Here is a 25,706-nt window from a genome sequence, read left to right as displayed (position 1 = left end):
AAATTCTTTTAAATTTGTTGTAACAAACCCATTGATGCTCTTCACTTTTTTTTCTTCAGCATGGTAAAGTTTATAAATCCTATAGTAGGTCTTCATCCTGCTTCCATCTTTGGGTGGAACTCGGGCATGTGGGACAGTTTGTGTGCAATTTATGATTTCTGTATGATATTATGAACTCTGTATGTTTATGCCTGGGTGGTGATCGTTACTGTTTGCATCATACTGCTTGTGGCAAGAAAAGCTGATTAGGCCTTGTCCTAGGCTAGAGGGAACCTTGTGACTGTCAGACCACCAGAAGCCAAAGGAAGCTGGTTGCAGGAGTCAAAGCAGACTCCATGATTCAGAAGAGAAGCTTGAGCTGGAGGAGTGAGGTCCAGGAGAGAGGGCCTGGAAGCCTGAAATGTTATATACCAAATGACAAAGAATGCTCAAGAGTGGTGAGGAAACTGAGGCAGGGAATTGTATACAGATGTTTCTTATTTTGCACCAATCAGGGCATCTCATGTTTTCTAAAATAAAGCAGCGTTGATAAAAATTTGTGACTTTTTGAAAAACTTAAACAACAAATAAAAAAATCAGTTAAATTATATTTTTTTCTTTTTAAAAAATAAATCCGTTTAACATTAATCTGAATTTAATGCAAAATACATTAAGGCCTACATTTACTGTAATCTCTGAAAGCATTTAAATAAATATTTTGAATGCATGAGCCTCTATGAAAAACGAAGTTAAAGGCTGCTGTTCTGTATAAAGAAAAAAAATTGGGAAAAATATCTAACTTTTGAAGTCAAGCATTATGAATATGGACCAATATATCAGCCTAAGTAATTTAAGAAACTGTTTCATTTTTGAGAGACTTAGGTGAGATTAGGAATTTAAGATCCAGTTACTTTTGTTTGGCATATTTAAAATTTTCCCAGGCTGACCTGAAATCAGTCTGTTTAACTGACTACAGTTAACCCCCCTGTTTAATAAAATGTTTAGTTGTGTAAGTGTGAAACATGTTTTGTTAAGAGAGATTTATGTATCTAAAACAATTAAGGGTGTTTCGTTTAGTAAAAACAAACTTTATATGCTGTTTTGTGTGTTTAAATTCCAGTTGCCATCCCAATACAGCTTTCCACAAACCGTGAGCGAAAAGTTAATTATCTAGTAAATAAGCAATATATCATTCATCATTTTCTAACAAACTAAAAATGTATAATAAATAAGAATCTGAAAATATTAAGCTATATTATTGCTTAAATAAATGTATATAGGGTACCCTTCTAGATAGCAAAAGATGTACCAAATCTAGTGTAAAGGCTCTGTTTAGTTGTAAATCAACATGTTTTAATGGTTATATTAACTGATGAAAATGCACCTTCTTTAGAAAATTAACTGAAGTACAAATTGAAAAGTTGATTAAAATCAGTTATGTAAATCAAGGCTTTCCCCATGGTGATTTAAATCAGTGGTTTTCAAACTGTGGGTTGCGACCCAGCACTGGGTCGTGGAATGGAAGGCACTGGGTCACAGTGGCTCTGGTCAGCACCGCCGACTGGGTCATAACAAGTCCCGTTGGTGGTGCTGCCCAGCTAAGGCAGGCTAGTCCCTACTTGTTTTGACACCGTGCTGCGCCCCAGAAGCAGCCAGGAGCAGGTCCGGCTCCTAGGTGGGTGGCCCACGGGGCTCCGCACACTTCCCCCCCTCCCTGAGCACCGGGGTTCCTGGCCAGTGGGAGCGGAGGGGGTGGGGCAGTGCCTGGGAGAGAGAGAGACACATGGAGGTGCTTTTGCGCCTCCACCTAGGAGCTGGACATGCTCCTGGCCACTTCTGGGGCACTGTGTGGTCCGCGGTGCCAGGACAGGCAGGAAGCCTACCTTAGCACTCCCGCTGCCTGAAGTAAGCCTGCGCCCTAATCCCTAGCCCTGAGCCCCCCCAAACCCAGAGCCCCTTCCTGCGCCCCAAACCCCTCATCCCCAGCCCCATCCCAGAGCCTGCGCTCCCAGCCCACAGCCCTGACGCACTCCTGCACCCCAATCCCAGGCCCCAGCCCTGGTTCCCCCCTAAACCTGGAGCCCCCTCCTGCACCCCAAATGCCTCATCCCCCCCCCCATTCCACAGCCCTCACCCTCTGCCCCAGCCCTGAGCCCCAACCCCTCATCCTCAGCGCCGTTGTGTCGTGGGCATCAACAATTTATTTCAACTGGGTTGCCAGAAAAAAAGTTTGAAAACCACTGAATTTTAAATCATTCCACCCTGCTGTAAACTGATTGGTTTAGAAATTCTTCTGCAAATTCTTGTTTATCTGCTTCAACTATCACGTCACTGAAGAATTAAACTATACACCTGAGTACCCATTAGGTACTCCCATTAGCGTGGAGTTCTGGAAAGTGTGTACTTAAGTGGCGGGGCGTGCGTGTTCTGCACTGGTCTTGGGGTTAGGGCAGCTGGACCAAGAAGGGGTACCAGACAAGAGTCTGTTCCCCGGGGAGTGAGCCTAGAGGCCAAAGAAAGAGCTCCCTCAGAGCCAGAGGAGCTTAAAAGCATATGGATTCAATCTCAGCAGCCTGGTGAGCCTCCAAAAAGGGGCAGCTACACCAGGTCTGTGAAAGCTTGTTAATCCCTGGCTCATGGATATACCTCATCTGTTGAAAAGTCTGCCAGTTTTGTCCTGCCACCTCGTTTATGAGTAGGACAGGACAGATGTCTGTGCTGCAAGTCTTAGGATCTAAAACTTTTCTACTAAAAATGAATTTGGGGGCAGTTGAGCTTTAATGTGTCTGGATCTGTGTCAAATGGTTTGCCTGTCTTCTGGGGTTGAGCCTCTGAATTCTTGGCTTCTCTCTCTTGCTGAGTACCCCTCTGATACTCTCTTGCTGAGGCACTGCAGTAGTGCATGCTCTGGTATGCCCCTCGTAGCCTGCTAGATATTTGTTTGGCAGGTGGTCAAATGAGAAACCTTCAATTCCTAAACCTCTTTCCAGGTAATGCATGGATTGTGAGCTCTACTGGTTTTATGGCTGGGGAAATGCCCCTTCCTTTCTTTCTCCCCATCTCCTGCCTAGCCCACAAACGAATCATTCAGACTGCCTTGTTAACAAGGCTAGACAAAAGCCAGGCTGGAGAGGCTATCAAGATGGCAATAAGGGACCATTGTGCCCGTCTCCACAGAATACCCAATAGTCCACATATTTCATGGCCTGTTTACAAAGGCCTTAACTAGCTGCTGTTTTTCTAGTTAGACTTATCTATGTAAGTTTTTTCCATTCAAGGTATATAAGGGTGAAGGTTGCTTTTCCTGGGGGCAGCTCCAGTTCCCTCTTCCATCAGCCAGATGACCACAGTTCCTATTGGTTATTCCTGAGTCTGGCCATGCTGGACAAAAATTCCCATAAAGGAGTCAGGAATCTGTGAACATACCCTCCTCCCAAGACTTGGGGATCAAGACAAGGGGATCAAAGAAGCAGCAGCCCTTTGGAGCAGACAAAAGGATTAAAATAATTGGTCAACCAAAGCTGGTCCAATAAAACAGTGGTCTCCAAAGTGGGGTGCGTGCACCCCACAGGGTTCGCAAGAGGATCCTTTGGGGGTGCGCGGCAGGAGGAGCGCCACCGGAGCAGCGCTGCTTTGGCAGTTCAGGGGGATTTTTTTTTTTTTTTTTTGCTTCGGCAGTTTGGGCAGGAGTCTGAGCGGCTTTTTTGTTTGTTTGTTTTTGCTTGGCGTGCAAAAATGGTAGAGCCGTCCCTGCGGCGCGGCAGGGGGTGCATGCGCAAAATTTTTTTACTGATAGGGGTGCGCAATCAAAAAAGTTTGGAGACCACTGCAATAAAAGATAGTACCTCACCCACCCTTTCTCTCTCAAATCCAGACACCCATCCCATTAGCTCTGCAGGAATTTCCTTAGCTCTGTGTTGTATATTGGAATCTCTGTCTGATTCAGACAGGGTAAAAGTGCAGGAGCCCAATCCTTGCTGCCTCCCCCAAAGAATGCACATGGGAGGAGGGGAGGGAAATCAAAATAACACTGACCATTTTAAGCTCAGTCAGAAGAGTCTGAAAGGGCAGTTGCTGAGAAAAGCTGCCAAGGGGGCTCAGACTCCTCTTCCTGAGAGGAAGGTCAGTTCTTGGAATTGAAACTCGAGGGACAAGAAAAAGGAAATATAGGATGGGTTCCATCAGGAATACTGCAAGACTATTCTAAGGAGGTTTATTTCTGCATAAGACCCTTGCTTATGGCAAGTCTTCCATTTTGTAAACAAAAAACAACAACCCACTCCCTCCCAAAAAACAAAGAAACAGACAGCAAAATGTCCAGAAGATATTTTTCCTCAGCTTCAAAATTAGTTCCTTATATCCCATTAAATGGTGTCCAGATTATGTCAGAACAGGAGGGCCCTGCAATACCCTAAGCTCTGTGGTACAATGGACCTCATTGGATCTCTAATTCAAAGCTTGTGGATTTGTAACCCACTATAGTTGCCAGTAGACAGGCAAGTGAATTAATCTGTAAGGAAGATCTATGAGGCAGATTCAGCAACTCAAAAGGCCTCCGCAGAATCCACCTGCTTGGCTCAAATAATCCTGACATAGACAGAATTGCTGTCTAGTTTCCTCCCAAAACTAATCAGTCTCATGTTTGCTTGGCATTCTCCGCCAGACCACTGCCCCCCCCCAACTTTAGTACCCAAAGAAAATAGATGTGTTGAATAAGCACAAATAAATATTATTCTTGCTTTCCATATTATAATTTAATTTTAATGCTTTTTTAGCAGGGAGGGAGCTAGATGACTTAGTAATTTTTTCATATATTTCCATGTTTTTAGGTAACTAGTACTCTGGGTCATTGTCCACATACCCTTGGAAAATAAGCTATGAGAAATTCTTTAATAAATTATCAATTTTTTTAACCATAATTTTCTGAATCTCACAGTCAGGAACTCAGATTACTTGACTTGGGTAAGTTTTAATGTCCTATAATAAGCCATTTCTTTCCATGAGGCAAAAGGAGTGTCTGAGCTGGAAATTATAATAGTACCATTTATCCCTGGGCAAAAACAAGTACATGCTATCAGTCTTTCCCACGCTTCCAACATGACTGCATTGCTGATCTGGCTGAGAAGGCTTTTTCTTAGGTTTGACTTAACCACGTACATTCCACTTTTAGTTTGATTGTATTGTAATATCATGGAGTTCTGCCAGGCTTTGAGATGGCTAGGGATGAACATTATTGTCTCTTTAGCATTACTACTTATTTTCAGTGGAGAGTAATTCGAGATGCTGCTTCTTTAGATGATGCACTTTTTAAAATTAAGAATGAAATACAGGTTTTTGGTGAAGTACACAAACTATTGTGCTTTTTCTGGATGGGCAGAGTTGGTGATTGGGAAGGAAAACAACTGAATCCTTGCAAAGATAATTGAACTTTCTCTTCTTTGAAAGTATGGATCAGTTAAGGAAGCACCATTTCCAACATGTTCACTAGCCAAGATTTTAAAGATTTTCATTGCATTGCATCAAGTGGGAAATTACTTATGGCCCTATTGTGATACCATTGATGTCAGCAGGATTGTTTTTGGAATAAGATGCTACTCAGTGTGAGTGAAAATGTTGCAATCTGGCCTATAATTTTCAAATAAACATTGAATGTAACCATTTGTCTATAATAAGTATCTGCAATTTTAATAGTGTGGCTCTCATGCACGTGATTTCAGCATTGATGATCAAAATTACTTTAAATCTGGAGCTCTTATGAAGCACTCAGTACAAATGCCTTTGGGTGTGTGTTACCATCTCTGCTCCATTACAAGGTTTTTGCCAGCTTTTTGCCTTTTGGCAGCACTCCTTCATTTTACGCCACATGGAAGGATTCACCAAAGGTTAATACTCAGATATTTGATTTTTACAGAAAATAACACATATAAAGTAGTAAAGCATAGTTCTAGTAAGAACTTCAGTTTATTGCAAACTGGTGTATGGATAGGTTATGGCCCATCTCAATGAGAAAACACTGGTTTTGATAAACAGAGAACTGAATCCAGGTATTAGGGGTGGTTCTCTGGAGGTCCTCTCCAGTTGCAGCAACTCACCACTACTACTACTACTACAGGTCTCCTTCTCCATCACCACCATGTTTTATTGTATTCTTCCAGCAGGCCATAGCTTGTAGCGTTGTTCACATATATTTACAGTCCTTAGCCAGTTTCCCCACTTGCTTCTAGGGAAGGGAACAGTACTAGCAGCATCTAGTCCTGTGTACTTCAGGATCCCTCGCCCCTGGACTTTCTTCCTGTCAGTTTATATAATCCCACCTCCTGGGGTTGCTTCCTCTTCAATTAGCCCTTGAGCTGAAGGTCTACTCAGTTAATTGACTCCCTCTATCAACTACCTGTCTTCCAGTGAGGTCCCAATTAATATATACTGATGGGTGCTAAAGTGACAGGGTGCTGAGTTAGCTCCTGACTTATCACACCCTGTTGCTCTAGGTTTTTAAAAGGTTACCCACTATCATAATATCTGAATGCTTGTGGTCTTCATAAGGGCTATTCAGTATGTCCTATTTCTCAGTTGCAATTAATAGAATGATTTGTTAAGATCTAATAGCTATTCCTGCAGTTGAAATTGTATTTATCATCATCTGTGTGTTTTTAAATATATGTCTTAAATCAAGTTATAAAAACCTGAATATAGAAATAGCAAGTCACCACTGGGAAAGGCTCTGTCACAAATGGATTAAAAGTGAATATAAGGGAATTTAATCACTTTTTACCTTTTAAAAAAAAACCTGAACAACATTTTAAATACAAATCTTGTAAAATAAATAAAAACTGTCTAGGCCTCCTATTGATAGCTGTATTACAGCTCTCTAAACAGACTAATAATTCATATTTTTATTATAGCTTCAAGAAACTAATTGACACACACATCAAAAGATGGCTAGATCTAGATCTAGATCAAGATCACCAAGGTGGAAACACAGGTAAATGCTTAACTTTTATTATAGTTTATATAAAGCTGTCAAGCAATTAAAAAAATTAATAGCGATTAATCGCACTGTTAATAATAGAATACTATTTATTTAAATATTTTTGGAAGTTTTCTACATTTTAAAATATATTAATTTAAATACAATACAGAATACAAAGTGTACAGTGCTCACTTTATATTTATTTTTGATTACAAGTATTTGCACTGTAAAAAAACAAAAGAAATAGTATTTTTCGATTCACCTAATACAAGTACTGAAGTGCAATCTCTCTATCATGTAAGTTGAACTTACAAATGTAGAATTATATACATAAAATCCCTGCATTCAAAAATAAAACAATATAAAAATTTAGAGCTTGCAAGTCCACTCAGTCCTACTTCTTGTTCAGCCAGTTGCTCAGACAAACAAGTTTGTTTACATTTGCAGGAGATAATTCTGCCTGCTTCTTGTTTACTATGTCACCTGAAAGTGAGAACAGGCATTTGCATGACACTTTTGTAGCTGGCATTGCAAGGTATTTACGTGCCAGATGCGCTAAAGATTCATATATCCATTCATGCTTCAAACACCATTCCAGGGGACATGCTTCCATGCTGATGACGGGTTCTGCTCAATAACAATCCAAAGCAGTGCAGACTGACGCATGTTTATTTTCATTATCTGAGTTAGATGCCACCAGCAGAAGGTTGATTTTCTTTTTTGGTGGTTCGGATTCTGTAGTTTCTGCATCAGAGTGTCACTCTTTTAACACTTCTGAAAGTATGCTCGACACCTTGTCCCTCTCAGATTTTGGAAGGCACTTCAGATTCTTAAATCTTGTGTTGAGTGCTGTAGCTGTCATTAGCAATCTCACATTGGTAACTTCTTTGCGATTTGTCAAATCTGCAGTGAAAGTGTTCTTAAAATGCCAACATGTGCTTCGTCATCATCTGAGATTGCTATGACGTGAAATATATGGCAGAATGCAAGTAAAACAGAGCAGGGGACATACAATTCTCTCCCAAGGAGTTCAGTCACAAATTTAATTCATGCATTATTTTTTTAACGAGTGTCATCAGCATGTCCTCTGGAATGGTGGCCGAAGCATGAAGGGGCATACAAATGTTTAGCATATCTGGCACATAAATACCTTGCAATGCCGGCTACAAAAGTGCCATGCAAATGCCTGTTCTCACTTTCTGGTGACATTGTAAACAAGAAGTGGGCAGAATTATCTCCTGAAAATGTAAACAAACTTGTTTGTCTTAGCGATTCGCTGAACAAGAAGTAGGACTGAGTGTACTTTGTTTTGTTTTTAAGTGCAGTTATGTAACAATAAAAGAATCTACGTTTGTAAGTTGCACTTTCACGACATTGAGATTGCGCTACAGTACTTGTATGAGGTGAACTGAGAAATACTATTTCTTTTATTACTTTTACAGTCCATATAGTTGCAATAAAAAATAATATACACTTTGATTTCAATTACAACACAGAATACAATATATGAAAATGTAGAAAAACTTCCAAAATATTTAATAAATTTCAGTTGGTATTCTATTGTTTAACAGTGCAATTAAAAACTGTGATTAATTGCGATTAATTTTTTGAGTTACTCGCATGAGTTAACTGTGATTAATCGACAGCTTTAGTTTATATTTGTTTTCAGGACATAGCTTTATATACGAGTTTATAAAACAGCCTGTATCTTCTAGGATAGAAGAACAAAAAGATATTAAGACTAAAATATATTTCAAAGAAAACATATTTATTTTATAAAATACTAATTTTATGTATTGCAAGTTTTGTATTTATGTATTGCAAGTTTTCAAAAGTAAATTGTTTCTGTGAGTTCTTACTTGCATGAAATTTGAGCCAGATAGAAAGTGGTAATCGGTTTTAAGTATCATTAAGCCTGCAAGAAGGAGTTCGTGCATGAATGGCACCAGTTTAATTTGAGACAGCTTTTAAATTCCACTTCCATTTTTAAAAAAAGTAAAACAAACTGGTTAACAATTAAGTGAAGTGGTTTGTTGGGTAGGCTGGATGAAGCCTTTCCCTGCTGAGTAGAGGGAGAGGGGTGCCTGCTATCAATTTTGGCAGAGTGTCAAAACAGCCACTACCTTTCTATTTGGCCCCAATAGGTGTGAACATACTTTTCAAAGGTGATGGTGGTGTCCTGAGTCTGCAGACAGCTTTTTTAGAATTGAGCTAGCAATCTGCAATGAATTTTGCATTTGCTAAGGAAAAATCCACAAGAAGATACTGATTTTTCTTGGAATTTACTGAAGGTTTTTTAAGGGTTCTCTAAATCTGTGGATTGATTGCAGAATTTGTTGTAAATATTCAGGAACTGATTAGTTTAAATACAAGATGCTTTGGTCTGGGATTGCCTCCTGATTCTCACTGGTGGTTCCTACTGTGTTGTTCTTTTGGAATGGCCTCTGACTAGTAGGTGTCTGGCAGTTTAAAAAAAAACAAAACAAAAAAAACTGCATAGCTGGCCTCCAGCATTTTTGAAAATCAGATGAGCATATTTTATCCCACATGCTTTCATCACAGATTGAGGTACACATGGAGGAGTATTTATTTTAATGTGGACGTGTCACTTGAATTTGTGATGGGACACTGTTCATTTGAATAATTAGTTTTGCATATGAAAGTGCAATCAAACTTGTTTTTGTTTTTTTAAAAATGAACATGTGGAAGCACCATTTAACATATTCGGGTATATACTTACTAGCAAAAACATTAATATTTATATGCAAGAAGACAGAGATTAGAACTGGTTTATATTTCTTGACTTATAAAAACTTGTCCTAGTGGCAAATGTGGTTTTGACAGAATCAGAATTTTCTGCAGGAAAAGGCTAATTTCAATAACATTTTTTATTTTGTTCAAAAGGAAATTTTGAAATTAAACATAGTGCTTCAAAGTGACATTTCTAAAAACAATTTTTTTCCCAGTTTTTGGAAACTGACATTTTGTCTCCATTTTTTTGGTTTTTGAATGTTTGGGGTTCACCCATTCTCCACTGCTTACTACCCTCCAGGCCTTTTTGTTTCCACTGGAAAAAATTGTGAAATGGTAAACAAGTGTGAAAGTGCTTTCTACATTTGCTTACTGTTTTCCAACATTTTCCAGTATAATCAAAATGAAAAAAAAATTGTTTTGAAATGAAAATTCTTGTGGAAAACCTGAAATTTTTCAGTTAAAAAAAACTGGGTATTTTCCCGTGTAATTTTTCATTAAGGGAAAAATCAGGTTTTTATATCAGCTCTAGCTGAGATACAATTGCTTTGGACTTTATAATGTTGAATACTTTGGCTTGTTTAAATTATGAACCATAACATTGCAGCAATACTGCGTAAGTTATTTTTGCACTGAATATATTTTTGTTTTAACAACAAATTTGTATGTGTTTTTTTTGTAACACTTAAAATGGAATAATTTTTTTCTTATGTAGGTCCTTATCACCTGCATTTAGGAGCCCAGAACACCAGAGACAAAGACATGCTCATATTAATTATGACTGTGAATATAAGGGATTTAGGAAGGACCTAAAGAAACCTATGTCTTGGAGAGTGGAAGATGGGAAATACGGACAAAGCAATTCTAGATTTGCACCACATGGGAATCTCCACCACAGAATTTATGAACATAGATCATCTTCGCCAAATGTAAAAAGAACTCCTTTAGAGGATACATATAGTCATAAACCCTATAGAACACATTCATCAGAAAGGGGTGAAGGCAACAGGAGATATCAATTTCCACCCAAATACTCAGAAGTATCCTACAAAGAACACGATCAGCCTTTTTACTCACACAAAATGCAAGAAAGATATATGCCTGAGGACTTCAGAGTCACCGGAGATGAAAAAGGAATGAAACCTTTTCATAGACCATTAGGGGCTTCATGTAAATTTGAAAGAAAATGGCATGAAGATGAAATGAGGCACCAGAAGTTTCAGGAAGACAAATATGGTCAATCGCTCCGAAGAGCTTCTGAAGAATTTACGACAAGGAGCTCTTTGCAGAAGAGGTATAGGAATAAAATAATTAAACCTGGGTAATGTGGTGTAAAGCCTCAAGTGAAAGTCTATTTTCGTTATAGTTGAAGATTTCCACCTTGAAAGGCATTTATCAATTTGTAGTTTAATTGTGGGCAACTGGTGGTAGAGAAGTATTTATCTTTTTAAGTAAATCATGTACATAGCTAGAGTATAAAAGGATAATATTTTCCTTTTAAGTGCCCCTGCACTTCTGTACTCTGGCTTGAGGGATTTTGGGTTAACTTGCCACGCATTCTGCATATAAGGCCGTGCTATCCAACATTCTGCACATAAATTCTCACTTTCTTCTCTAGTGCAAGTGTAAATTGCTTTATGTCAACACAGGTATCCTGAAGATCGTGATTACAGAGAACATGGGCACACATCTAAAAGGGCTAAAGAAATTGAGAGATATGACGATGGAGAAATAGCAAGAAATCACAAATGGAAGCAAGATCGTTCTTTTCCACCCTACCAAAAAAAGGAGGAGCAAAGAAACATTGGTCCCCAAGCTCATCGGTCTGCTGAAAGGGAGTACACAAAGAGTTCTGTTACGAAGATAGCATATGACTATAATTACAAACATCATAGACACCTAGATGGGACAAAATCTTTTTCTGATGATAGAGCTCAGAAGTATGTAAAGCAGGAAGACCAAAAATATAATTCTCCTAAGGGTGCTCTGAATAGCAAAGAGTTAGATTATTGTAGTGGTGGAAGAGTAAGACAGACTGAAGAAGGGCATAATGAAGTGCCCATTAAATATAGTTCAGAGAAGGGCTGCAATGCATGTGCCAACTCTTACAAAAATGATGTTGATCTGAGACCCTTTAATAACACAAAGAAGGAAAGAGTAAGGAATGAAGGGGATTTCAGAAAAAAAATAGATTCTTCTAATAGCCATCATGACACAAGTCATACAGTTTCAGATGTGAAAATGTCAGATGTCACTCCTAGGAAGGAGCTGCTCACAATCAAAGTGGATATGAAGAAAATGATGAACAAGTACAGGTATTTTTTTTCTTACCTGTTCATGCTTCCTTTCTTGTTTAGTTGTGACTATTAGAGAAACCAAAGATTCTTAAGGTGGTAACTAGGGCAAAATAAGGTGGATCCTTAGTATAAAAATGCTAACTTGCTAACTCTGATGAGTTACTGTTTGTTTCTCTGAAAAGAAAATAGTACCTGATTATAAGGATGTGGCAGGGAGAAAAAAAATATGCTTTTTTTTCCTTTCCTCTCACTGAGATGCATTTATCTACCTAGGATTTTTTTTAACCAGGTAGAAATCTGGTTTTGTCCTTTCTTCTGGAATGACCATTTAGGATGGGATTTTAATTGACTTCCACTGGTACTTGGGTATCTAACTCCATCAGGCTCCTTTGAAAATTACTGCCTTAAAATGTATATAATCTCAAACACCTGAGATCTCAAATCCAGTAAAACTATAGAACAAAATGGTACATTCATGGGCTGTACAATTCAAGTATGTTGAAAGAGGTGTTGCTGGAACAAACTAAATTAAACAGCAGCATGTTACCTGGGCCTGATGGTATTTCTGCAACAGTTCTGCATGAGCTTGAGAGTGAAGTCACTAGCAGCTAACAAAAATATGGCATTATCGTAATCAACCATTATGCCAGAGGACTGGAAATGGCAAATGTTGTACCTATGTTAAATAGGTGTTTGATTGTAATTTCTATGATCATCCCTATCAGACCTACTTAAGTACCAGTAAATTAGTAGAAATTGCAATATAAATACCTAGATGAAAATTACATGGACGGACAAGCCAGTATGACTTCTTGAGAAGAAATCATGCTTCAGTATACTAGAATTATTCTAACATATTAACATGATGGTGAATAAAGGAGAGATGGTTTATATAATTTTGGGCTGGAAAACCTTGACAGTCCTTTACAAGAAGCTATTTTGAGGGGGTGGGATAGGGGAACTAGGTAGTTACCGTCCGAGAGGTAAAGTACTATGCTGAATTATAACTTGCCTGAGAGACAGAAAACTATCCATTTGCAGCATGGCAAAAGATTAGCAACTGCGTGTCATAAGATTCTCTACTAAGACTAGTGTTTATTATTATATTAATAAACTGTAGAAGAGGCTGAACAGTTAAGTGGCAAAATCTTGGGGATGACCAGATTTAATCAAGAAAGAGTTAGTGGGATTAAAAAAAGAATTGGATAACTTCATAAGGTAGGAGAAAGATTTTTTATAAGGGAGGCAAACAGTCATACCTCATGGCAGAAGCCAACTTCTGACAAATGTTAGGAAGAAACTTCCCTTGCGGAGACTGCACTGGATGAGCCATGGGTCTTATCTGGTATAGCAGTTCTTATGTTCGTGATGTATTTTCTGAAAGTGAACAATAAACCAATGTTCTAGATGTCTGAGTGGTATTTCATTACATTGATAAACTACCTCAGTCTAAGAAATAGCAAAACAATACAGTCAATTAGAAACTCCTTATATATCAAGGGAACTACTCCCACAGTATTTTTCCCTCCCAATCAAAGTTTCTTTTGTATATTTTTCTGCCTGAAATCAGTAATAAAATGTGGAGTTAGGGAGACTAGAGAGAACACTGTACTAACTGAAGAGAGGCCAATATGAAAGACTATAGAGTGCTGTACCACTAGGGAGGCTGAGAGACAGTGGCACCTGTGCTTGGGCTGCTGTTCCTGTTTTCTTGAGTGGCAATATACATGACGTGATTCTTCTCCATTTCACTGATTCCCACAACGATCCGAAAAACAGTACTGAAGAACCTGGCCATGTCTGGCTAATTTCACTCTGTTTATGTTTGGAAAAGCCACCCACAGCAGAGATGGAAATTTATTTCAGTATACTAGAATACTGAATCCTAGTATCCTAACTCATGTATAGTCGCTGTGCTAGCCTCTCCTTCATCCCTCATTCAGTCTTCTCCTTCATGATCTGTGTTCCTTGTGTAGTGTTTGATTTAAAATGTGAAAAGGGCTTTAGTTTGTTTCCACCTTTCCCTAAGATGAAATTGTCTCTTGATCTACTCCTTTATTTTAATTTTTTGTTAATATTTCAGTATCTCTTAAAGTTACTAAATAAATTTATGCAAATGTATTCTAGGACTGGTTCTAGCCATACTATGGAGCGGCAGATGTCACATGATCTGGTTGCTGTTGGCAGGAAAAATGAAAATTTTCATCCAGTGTTTGAACACATGGAATCTGTAACACAAAATGTCGAGAACAATCCATCAAAAGAATTTACTCAGGAAATCATAACAATTATCCATCAAGTTAAAGGTGATTATAATTTATGCTTGAACATATAAACTAGGGATGTGGTTAATTAAAATGTTTTGGTATCTACCAAAATACTCTCTATTTGAATACAAATAGAACAAGACAAGTAAAGCCTTGTGCAGATTTCTGAGCAGTATGTGCGGTGGCTGTGGCCTTGTGCATGTTTGACAAGGAATGCTGATGTGAAGTCTAGAGTAGAGGAAGTCTGGTGTGCTGCTAAGGGTTCAGGAAGGGTTTGCTAGAGGAGCAATCAAATTAAGCTGCTTGTCAAGGAAGAGTTGAGGTTCTCTCCTGAGTGAATGTGGATAAGGGATACACAGAGGGCTTGGCAGCCTGGAGAAGGTGGTAGGATATTGGGGCTCTTGATTGTTAAAGGTGGGGCTAGAAATTGACTGCTGGGACAAAAATAGTCTCTTAATTGATGGCCTCACTTGGTTACATAGTTTTTATATTAAGTAAAAATGGTCTTGATTTGCATTTCATTTACATCCAAAACAAATACAAAGCTAGGGCCTCAATTCTATGTGGTAATCCATATGCATAAACTATTGCACCAAGGTAGAGTGCTGTTGACCTCAGTGGGACACCCATATGCATCCCATCTTGCAGTACCAGGGCTTATGTGTTGCAGTGGAAAGATACTGGTGCCTCTTATATAACTTTTCTTGGGAGGAAAGGAGTGAGATAAGATAAACTTTGTTTTATTCAAAATTTACTATAAGCAATTTACATTTGCTGCTCCTTATTAATTTGTTGTAGTGCTACTTCTATGAAATGCTGATTGACAGCCCATAGGTACCAGTATTTAAAATACTATATTAACAGAGATGTTAAACCCTTACATCTCTTTATGTTGAGATTAATTTCATTGAAAAATGAAATGATTAAATACATTGTTGCTAATATATGGGGGGGAGGGATAGCTCAGCGGTTTGAGCATTGGCCTGCTAAACCCAGGTTGTGAGTTCAGCCCTAGAGGGGGCCACTTAGGGATCTGGGGCAAAATCAGTACTTGGTCCTGCTAGTGAAGGCAGGGGGCTGGACTTGACCTTTCAGAGTCTCTTCCAGTTCTATCAGATAGGTATATCTCCATATATAGAGATATATTTTTTATAAATATTAAAGTACTAGGATGTCTGCTTTAATAAGTATGCAGTTTGTTAAAGTACTAATCTTTCAGTAGTGAGAGTTAGCATTGGATTTCAAGTGGAATTTATTTTGATTTAATGTCAGCGTTCAGCGTTATTTTGTACAGTTAATATTTTAATAGTATGGTTGTGCAATTGCAATTCAAATGATAAAGTAATATTTTTGCATTTAATATATCTTCACAGCAAATTATTTTACTTCTTCTGACCTAACTCTAAATGAACGCTTCTCAAAAATTCAAGATAAACCAGTTGTAAATTTAAATGAAGTTAAAATATATTCAGATCCAGAAATTCACAGGTAAAGCATCAACTTTATGCTATTATTTATATTGATTAAGCTATTCAATTGTTTCCATTATATTATACGTGCAGCTAAATGTGAAATATGAAATGAATGGAATATTTCTTTCAACATCTTTTAGTGGACTATAAATTGCATAGCATGCAACTGTGTAGTATAATTGTTTTTAAAATGGCCATAACAATCACATTTAGTTTAAAGTGATCATTCTCTTCCATGTTTAAATGTGGCATACTCATTCTTATATCATTTCGGCTTATTACTTCAGGAGAATTGATATATCTTTGGCAGAACTTCAGAATAAACTAGCTATGCCATGTGAATCTGGACAGGTATGTTAATTTTTTGTTTTTTTATGGGGGGAGAATAAGTTACAATGACAATCTGTTAGCACTTCTGTTATCCTTTTTTCATGCTCTTGTAACTCGTCCATAACATTCCCGTTAGTATACAAATCCTGAACCACCAAGCAATTTTAAGATCATTTTAATTTTTTTTCCACATTTTGTTTGCACATAGATTTAGAAACTGAATCTTGACAGTCCAGGTGTCGTGTATTTCCCTGCCCATTCAATAAGCAGGCAAATGTGTTCTGTGCTAACTGAAGTTTTTGAGTACTCATGCTATGCTTTGTGAACCCAGAACCATTTGGAAGCAGTTTAAATATTGAGCTGATGCCAGTTAACCCATGGATCCAGTGTTCAACCTGGGGTTATAAAAGGTGTTAACCTCCTTCCCCTCCTGCTAAACTAAATAGTTGTCCTGAGTACTTCTCTTTTTGTAGGCACAAGCAGCCTCAGCACTATTTACCTCAAACCAACAGAATTGTCAATGTACTTTAATTTAATGATTAGAGTTGTATTTACATATTGTTTAAAAAATGTTAGGATCTAGTTAATGTGGATCCAGAAAAGCACCCAGGCTTCAAGCACTGCATTTCACACTAGGTGCTTAAAGTGTTTGGGAAAAGGGCACCTACTTGAGGATACTTGGCTGGTGTTCTCTGATATCAGAACAAGATGCAAATAAGAAAAGTGGGACTAGGCCTTTCCATGTGGCACGCTATCTGAGGCTTTGGATCAACCAGTCAAAAGTACTTCAGTCTTTCTCCAAAGAGGAAAGACAAATAATTGGTTATAGCAGCCTGTTCAGAGTCCCATTGTCCTCTATTCTCTGTTAAGAAACAACATGCTGAGATATCAAGACAATTTTGATGTAGTTGTTTCAAAGAAACGTTCAAGAGGTATGCCCTTTTTGCCACGCTCAGGACTGTATGGAGAAGCATTGCCTTTAAAGGTCTAATCCCCCAGTTCACCAGCATGTTAACTTCTGTATGTTGAGCTAGGTTCTTAGTAGGCTTATGGTTGCTCCTTTTGAATGTTGGGGAACTTCTCTACCTTTTCTTTCCAGAAAAGTTGTCTTCCTGGTGGCTGAATAAAATCCAGACTTTAATGATGGACCCTTCTTGTTTAGTATTTTCCAAAGAGAAAGCAGTGCAGCATCCTTAGTTAATATTTCTGGGTAAAGTGTAGTATCTGAGCATCATCTAAAACGGGTAGGCAACCTATGGCGCGCATGCTGAAGGCGGCATGCAAGCTGATTTTCAGCGGCACTCACACTGCCTGGGTCCTGGCCATTGGTTCGGGCAACTCTGCATTTTAATTTAATTTTAAATGAAGCTTCTTAAGCATTTTAAAAACCTTATTTACTTTACATACAACAATAGTTTAGTTATATATTATAGACTTATAGAAAAAGACCTTCTAAAAACGTTAAAATGTATTACTGGAACACGAAACCTTAAATTAGAGTGAATAAATGAAGACTCGGCACACCACTTCTGAAAGGTTGCCGACCCCGATCTAAAATAAAACATATATATCTATATATTCTGCTCAGAGCTTCATACCATGCTGAGGAAGGCTAGCTGAATAAATTAGATATGAAAACAGACCTTTGAAAATTAAGGAATTTTAGAAGTAATCTTATTTGAGGACTTTGGTAACAAGACCAAAGGAGACGAGATCTCCATCTAGAGCAGTGGTTCTCAAACTTTTGTACTGGTGACCCCTTTCACATAGCAAGCCTCTGAGTGCGACCTCCCCCCCCCATAAATTAAAAACACTTTTTTATATATTTAACCCCATTATAAATGCTGGATGCAAAGTGGGGTTTGGAGTGGAAGCTGACAGCTTGCGACCCTCCATGTAATAACCTTGTGGCCCCCTGGGGAGTCCCGACCCCCAGTTTGAGAACCCCTGATCTAGAGATTATCCAGATGGTTAAAGTAATGTATCTGGGTGTCACAGTTACTGGGTGAAGTTTAAGCCCCTTTAGTCCTTCTCAAGTACCCCCTAGGTGGCAGACCTGTCTTCTTGCACCTCACTCTGTGTGGAACCATGTACTTCAACTACTCTGGAACTGGGTCTATGGCTGTCAGCTCCCCTGTTTCCCACCTGTGTTAATGTGGCAGGCCCAGCTTGGTTTGGCACCTGTCACCACTTTCACTCAGGGGTCCTTTGACCACTGAGGTAGCTATAGTGACTCCAAAACAGCTTTTTTCAAAACACAGCCCCCATTTTTTATTCATTCAGTAATGGTACAGAGCAAAGGATAAACATAATAAAAATCTACACGCATATTTCTCTTTACCTAACCCCTAACTGCAGTCTTTCACATGTTTCAGCCAGCCCATTTATCTCCATTTCTGGGTTATGAGAAGCCAACTGCCACTACTTCAGTTTCTGCATTTCTGACTCTCCTTGCTAGCTTGTCAGCTCTCATTGGCTCCTGGGGCAGACCCTCTTGGCCATTGTAAATGCCATTGTAAATGCAGAGTCTCATGTGCCATATTAATTCAACACAGATATTTCCCACTTCATTACACCAGGCCTGAAAGAGTTCCAGCACCAAGAGGGACTCGGAGCCCTTTCTAACAGAGGAGCCACCTTCCCAGTCTGTCATTAATGTACCTTTCTTTGTAAGGATTCCACTTGGAATTCCACTCATAGCTTAGTTTATTCAGTACTTTTTTTCTCCACTCCATAGCCAAATAGGATGCTCATTTCAAGAGGTCTTTTAATTAAGTATTCTGCCCTCTTCCTGCTTGCTAATCTACTACAATGCAAATTTACAGAGGTAACTACATGAAGGAGAATGGCAGCCTAAGTATCAGTAACTGAGTTCTGTGAATATTTTGCCTCTTCAGCTGTACACTGACCCTTCTTCCCTGTTACTTTGAGATCTTGTAATTAGTAAAATGAAGCAGAGAGGATCAGCAGATAGCTGCAGAGCTGAGTTCTTTATAACCAAGGTTTGGACTTTGTATCCATGGGACAGTGTGCATGCCAGCCTCCTACACGCCCTCAGATGGTTACACTTCTTTAAAATGGTTTTGCAAGCACAAGACAAGCCACATCACCTACTGTGTGGATCAAGTTACCTGCCTTTAAATTGATTTTATATATCCAATATTATTTCAGTAAAATTTCCCTTCCTATTACTTAGACTGTTGTGAGAGTTCTAGAAGATCCAAATGATCTACGGCATGATATAGAGAGGAGGAGAAAAGAGAGGCTGCAGAATGAAGATGAGAGAGTGTTTCACATAGACAGTGTAATTCAAAGGTAATCTACTGTTAGTGAATACATCTGTATACCTGAGTCTGTAGGGTCATCAGAAATTTTTTGCATCTGTTTTTAAGGTTGGTCCTTGAATTTTGAGTCTCAAAATCAAATTCCATTGAAATCCACTATAAACACACCCAGACTTTATTCTATAGTAACAAAGAACAGCCTTGAAAGAGAGAATCCTTTAACTTTTATAAAGGTGAACTGCAATGTGAAAATCAAAATTAAGCTTTAAGTGTCAAATGTTCCACTGGCCAGGCTGTGGGAAGGAGGAAGGAATTAATTGTTCTGTGCAACCATTGCTATTTGTGATGTCCCTGTCTGGGATACCTTCAGTGAAGCAGGAAGTTCCAAGAGTATTTTAGAGATTTCTTTTTCAAAAGATTTAGTTACAGTTTATTATTGCACAGAGTGCCTCCCACTGCTTGATTAGTGGGGACATTCAGCACAGAAATGTCTGCTTAACTCAATTTTACTGCTGTATATACTCGATTATAAGTCAGTTTATTTATAAGCCGATCCCCCCCGCCCCCCAAGATGAATAAGTAAAAATGAAAATTTTTTTATAACCCATTCATAATCTGACCCTATAATTCAGGGGTCAGCAAACTTTGGTTCCCAGGCCATCAAGATAAGCCGCTGGTGGGCCGAGATGGTTTGTTTACCTCAAGCGTCCGAAGGCACGGCTGTAAACCTAAGTAAACAAAGTGTCCCGGTGCGCCAGCTGCTTACCCTGATGGGCCGGGACAGCAACTGGTAGGGAAGTGTTTTTTGGGGGGAGAATCTGGGGGTCAGGGAAGAAACCCCTGTGACCACCCTCCACATGACCCCACCCCTAGCCTGGGACCCCTACGCTCTCCCCATCTCATCCCTTCCCACCTTATCTGGGGAGGGCCAGGGGAGAATGTCTCTGGCCTGGTTGGAGCTGCTCCGGCAGGCTGGGCGGAGTGGCCGGAGCATGTTCCAGTGGGCTGGGCTGGGCAGCACAGCCACAGCATGCTCAGGCAGGCCAGGTGGTGCAGCCACAGCCTGCTCTGGGGGGCGGGGCTGAGCGGCACAGCTGCAGCCTAGCAGCCCTGGAGCTGCAGCTGCTTCTGAGGCTGTGGGGAGAGCAGCATGGCCAGAAGGGGAGAGACTCTGGCCCCGCCTCTTCCCTTCTGCCTCTGCTGGCTGTGTTGCCTCTCCTTGCTCCCTGTGTTGGGGGGAGGGGCTGTGTCCCACCTCTCCCTCTCTATACCCGTTCATAAGCCGACCCCCTTCTCTGGTGCTTCCCTTTTTTACTAAAAACAATTCAGCTTATGAATGAGTATATGGTTACTGGTTAACCTTAAAAGATTAATCGGAATATACAGAGATGACTTCTTTGTACAGAAAAGAATAATTGTGGAGGAAACTGTCAAATTGTAATGAAATATGGCTTGATTTGATGATATCTCATAACATGCCAGTGCATATTTATTTTAAATACAAAGTCTATTACATAGTAAGTTGCAATACCTGCTGATTAGAAAACTAATTTGTGGCTTGGACTGGGTGCAGACTTAAGAAGGGGAGAAGGAACTAATTTCCTTTCCTTTGTCAGTTTGTAACATCGTCATCATGTTTTCCTTTAAAAAAAAAAAAGTGACGAGAACTTTCATGGAAGATCATACAGAATATATTATGTAAGTGACTAGCTTGATTCACTGCTATTCAACTCTCATCCAGTATACCTCAGAGTGTCCTTGGAATTCATTTTATAACTATATATTTTCAAACAATAGAGATTTACATTTAAATGCTTTTAGACCATACTATAAATTCTTATTTAAAAGTAGATGCTAAGCAACTTGAACAGACAAATGGAAGTGGTCAGTTGTATAGTCCCAAAGCTAAATCTTGACTTGTAGTGGCTGCTTCTTTTTATGGTGAATCTTTTCTTAGGTAGATGTTGACACTACTGTATTTGTGGTATACTAAATAAGAGAGAGTGAGTGGTATGGCCTGTTCAGGAAGGAGACCTAAGGGTATATCAGTAAGCATTCTTTTGTGTACTGCATAATGTCTGTTTTAATTTAGAGCTTTAAAAATTACAAATTTTGTATGGTTTTATTTAGAAGACTGGGTGCTTACACGAATGAACTATTTTCTTTCTGTCAGGAGAGAATATAAAAGGCATATTAAAGCAGCATTCCAGGTTTTATGCATTTGAAACTGCTAACCATAAACCCCAGTCTTACGTTTCAGGCAGTTATTCTTCAGCTTTATATTTAAACCTTATATAAGACACCAATGTACAATTGTGAAATATTCAAAAGTTGTAGGAAAAAATAAAATTTTGTGCGAGACCTAGAGAAGAAATGTAGTTTTTCTTCTTGTTCTTTGCAGCTTTGCTGCTATTGGTGCCATGTAACGCCAAGGATTCTTCATCATTCGTGCAGTTTTTCTTCATATCCTGCACTTTCATAGGTTAATAGTTCTTTAGCCTAGAAGGAATCATTTGATTGTCTAATCTGACATGCATAACATTGGTCAAAACCAGATTTTTAAAATTCCACCTTCAAAATTTGTTCTTGTCTCTTCATCCAGGGTGCTAAGAGTATGTTGTATTCAGCAATGGTTTTTAGCCACGGGTATGGGGCCCAGTGGGGGGCCACAAACAGATTTCAGGGGGTCCGCCAAAATAAACCAGAGAGCAGGGCCGGTGTTAGACTCACTGGGGCCTGGGGCTAAAGCCCGAGCCGCACAGTCCTGGGCTGAAGCCAAAGCTTGAGCAACTTAGCTTTGCGGGCCCCCTGTGGCGTGGGGCCCCAGGCAGTTGCCCTGCTTGCTACCCCCTAATGCCAGCTGGGGCTTTTAATCTACTGGATATGCAGAAAAAGAGTTGTTGTAGAACAGGCGGGAGAGCTCTCTCCCATTGGCATCGAGCATCTTCACCAGATGTGCTGCAGCAGCACAGCTGCATCAGTGCTGTACTGTGTGGGCAGGCCCTTACATGCTTTTGAAAATCCTATCAGTGGTACATAAATAGAGGCTGGATGTCACACTGTGTACTGAATGTGGTATGAGGAATAGAACTTGTGATCTTTAGCTCCAAAAATGCAGACTTCTGCCATTTAAAATAATAGAACTCTCCATTTTATAAGAACACTAAGACATAGAGCTTTGTTGGACAGCCACACTAGGCTGAGACAAGTTCAAGCTGTAAAATAATTAAAAGTAGGTCTAACATATTCCAGCCAGCAGAGGGCAGGGATAGTCAAGCACATGCATCATTGAATCATTTGTACAAAGATTTTCAGTTGTATGATGAGGATTTAAAGAAAGCACTGAGAATCACTAGCTTGTCTGTTTATTAATCTGTGTACCAGAATGCAATGATAATTTCATTTAACTTTTGTTTCGACAGTGAAAATGGACCACTAGTAATTTGTCAATTAATGTGCCAGTTTAAATTATGTACAAGTATTAAAAAATATGTTAAACTTTTAAAATAGCTTATTTTTAAAATATTGCTGGCTTAGTTTTCATTCCTTTTTCATTTTCTGTATCCAATCAGGAATGAGCACAATGGTAGCTTTTCAAAATTACAGAACTCTCAAATTGATGGATTCCAAAAACCTATAAGATTCCTAAAACCACCTTTCAGGAAATTTATTAGGAAACCTCACATGGTAAGTTGAAGTGAAATAGATCCCTTTCTGTGTCTTTCTCTTCTGTTTCCTTTATACTCAGATTTAAAATTGTGCTGTGTTGGCTGGGCTGACGTGAATTTTAAGTCTCCTGATCCCTTGTCACGTTAAGATTCAAAAGATGATTTGTTACATCATAAGATTTACCTGTGTTAAATTACATCTGAATAGTACTAAAGTTTACTGGTCATGGGTAAACTCTGCTGCATATGAACTTTTTCAAATGTTACAACTGTTACATAGTATACAAAAAGGTATTGGCTTGCATGAATCTTGACATTCTGATTTAAAATCTTGATTTTTCTGCCTCTTGATACCTATTACCACTCCTAAGCAACTTGTATGGGCTTTTTATTTCCCTAGCATGGAGATGGTTATTGGGAATCGGAACACTGTTTGATTTAGACTTGGAACTATTTACAGTGGAGTCAGAACGTTTTTAGGATAGTCAGGAAATGGGGAGATGAGTTTCTAACACAGGATAATGAGAGCAGGTCATTGTAATTCTGGGTGCTGAATGACTTTGCAATTTCAATAGATCATGGGGAGCTATTAAATTAAAACTTGTATTGATTGCAGCCTGTATTCAAGACATTTGGTGATGCACTATATGTTCCCTTACTTCATAAAATACTCCCACCTAAAGCACAGATCAAAGGGTTTATTACTGAATGACTCATCTGAAGTTTTGGATGAAAAACACAGGAACAGAGAGCCAGCCCACACACTCCAGTGGCTGACCAAAGGACAAAGTGCACATCTTGCTTAAATTAAGTACCCTCCTCTGCAGAGAGATTACATTTTAGTTACTAGAAATATTCTAGGAAATGCATAAGAAAAAAATTCAGAGAATAGAAATAATTGGACAGACTTAAAATTCATGTAGTGAAAAAGCTCATGTTACTCTAGATTTTTAATTCACCAAATTTAGATGGGGCCTTTACTAACACCGCCATGAGTCTTTTTTAAATAAAATGTGTATATTAAACTGGGCAAAATGATTACCGCGAGTCCAATGCTGACCTGCAATAATTAGAAATAAATGCATGTTCCCTCTGGACAGTTTCTCTACAAATAAATTTAGTCTGTTTTCAAGTGTTTACTAAGGACTGGTCTACACTGGGAACTTGCATCAGTATAGCTATGTCTCTTAGGGGTGTGAAAGATCCAAACCCCTGAGTTATCCCTGGTGTAGATTACACTAGGTATATAGAAGAATTCTTCTGTCAGCCTAGCTACCTCCTCTCAGAGAGGTGGATTAACTATACCAGTGGGAGAACTTCTCCTGTCAGCATAAGTAGTGTCTACATTGAAGTGCCCCAGGGGTGCAGCTGCAGCCGTGCCACTATAACTGTTTGAGTATTGAAATACCCTCAGATAAATGAGTGACTGTAAGTTAACAGAGTTAGAGCAGCAAAGGCATGCAGAGAAACTTTTGTTGAAATAAGTACAGTGTAAATTAGAACTAAAGCCTCAACTTCTGAGTTTTCAAGGGACTGTTTTGGTGCATACAGAATAAATAAAAGAAACTAGATAGGAGACATGTAATTTGTGGTCTTTCTTATTTAATGTCTTGACACATCTAGTCAATATTTTAATGTCAAACTTCCATGGGTTTATCAAACTTTTCCTTAGTCTACCAAAGTTTGTTTTTATTATCCACAATTAGTTCACCAACACTGAAATGCAGTTGCTTTGGGGATGTAATGTGGCAACTCTCTAACAGCTCTGACAATGCTACAGAACAGTTTAGGACAGGACATGAATAATACTTCATTCAGAACTAAAATTGAAATTATGCATTTGAAACTGTGAGAGCCCAGCTTAGCGGTTAACAGACTCAATGCAAATCAGAAGGGAGTTGGTTCAAAGTGGGAACTGAGTTAATGCATTGTGTCTACCAAGGGTGCAGTGAAAACTTTAGCCTGACATTTAACAGGAAACTGCAAACAAGGGAGTTCTTGGACAGCAGAAAATGCCTTTGCCTTGACACTTACAAGTTCCAGTAATGAAGAGTTGCTGAGTAAGAAGCAAGAGCAGCTCTGAAAGAACAGCTACTGAATAATGCAGGGCATCCTGAAGGAGAGAGAGCCAGCCATGTGCTAGGCAGTTTGAAGACAGGATTCTTGCCTCAGAGTTGACAATGAATATATCAGCAAAAATTAGAATGAGTTAGTGCTGGCCAAATGTTTTAAAGAGATTAAAAGGGCTTTTAGGGATAGCACTAGAACATTTTTTATCAGTCTTTATTAGTCAGAGCTCCCAGTTCTGACAGATTAGCAGATGAGCATCCTTTTTAGTCCTTGTCTTGCCCTGGCACACTTGTGCTTCCTTTCTCCATCCATCTTCTCTCTTCTTCTATATGTTTTTTTGCCTTTTTAAAAATGTTTCTTTTCATTTTGCTCCCTCTTACTATTTCCCCACTCACTGTATACTGCTAAGATAGCCATTCATGGGGTGTATCAGTGTGGCTGGGTGGCAGATATTCTTGTAGCTGAGCCGAGTGCCAGGGGAGAAGAACTTTGCCTGATAAGCTGTAGCTTAAGCCTTATCTCTGTAAAAGTGAGCATCAATCACAGAATTACAGGCTGCAGCAGGAGCAGGGAGGCAAGATTGTTTTCAAGGAGCCACCTGTAGCTTTAGCTTAAGAG

The 25,706-nt window shown here is 39.0% G+C and overlaps 1 protein-coding gene across 3 annotated transcripts in view; it reads left to right on the top strand.

Moving 5' to 3' along the window:
* BCLAF3 (BCLAF1 and THRAP3 family member 3) overlaps window positions 1-25,706 on the top strand; it is a 52,200-nt gene that overhangs the window by 9,351 nt on the left and 17,143 nt on the right. For 2 of the 3 annotated variants that reach the window (XM_039529063.1, XM_039529068.1), the window contains exons 2-9: window positions 6,882-6,961; window positions 10,416-10,994; window positions 11,350-12,015; window positions 14,125-14,303; window positions 15,638-15,752; window positions 16,024-16,087; window positions 19,263-19,381; window positions 22,923-23,037. In XM_039529063.1, the coding sequence (XP_039384997.1) occupies window positions 6,915-6,961; window positions 10,416-10,994; window positions 11,350-12,015; window positions 14,125-14,303; window positions 15,638-15,752; window positions 16,024-16,087; window positions 19,263-19,381; window positions 22,923-23,037 (1,884 nt within the window). In that variant the 5' untranslated portion in view covers window positions 6,882-6,914. Of the gene's footprint in view, window positions 1-1,104; window positions 1,130-6,881; window positions 6,962-10,415; window positions 10,995-11,349; window positions 12,016-14,124; window positions 14,304-15,637; window positions 15,753-16,023; window positions 16,088-19,262; window positions 19,382-22,922; window positions 23,038-25,706 lie in introns of those variants that run through there. The other variant, XM_039529065.1, reaches the window with a different exon arrangement.

Source organism: Mauremys reevesii, linkage group 1, assembly GCF_016161935.1.
Source record: "Mauremys reevesii isolate NIE-2019 linkage group 1, ASM1616193v1, whole genome shotgun sequence".
Lineage (NCBI taxonomy): Eukaryota > Metazoa > Chordata > Testudines > Geoemydidae > Mauremys > Mauremys reevesii.
The sequence above is the reverse complement of the archived record's forward strand: the minus strand, read 5'-3'. Positions and strand labels throughout refer to the sequence as shown.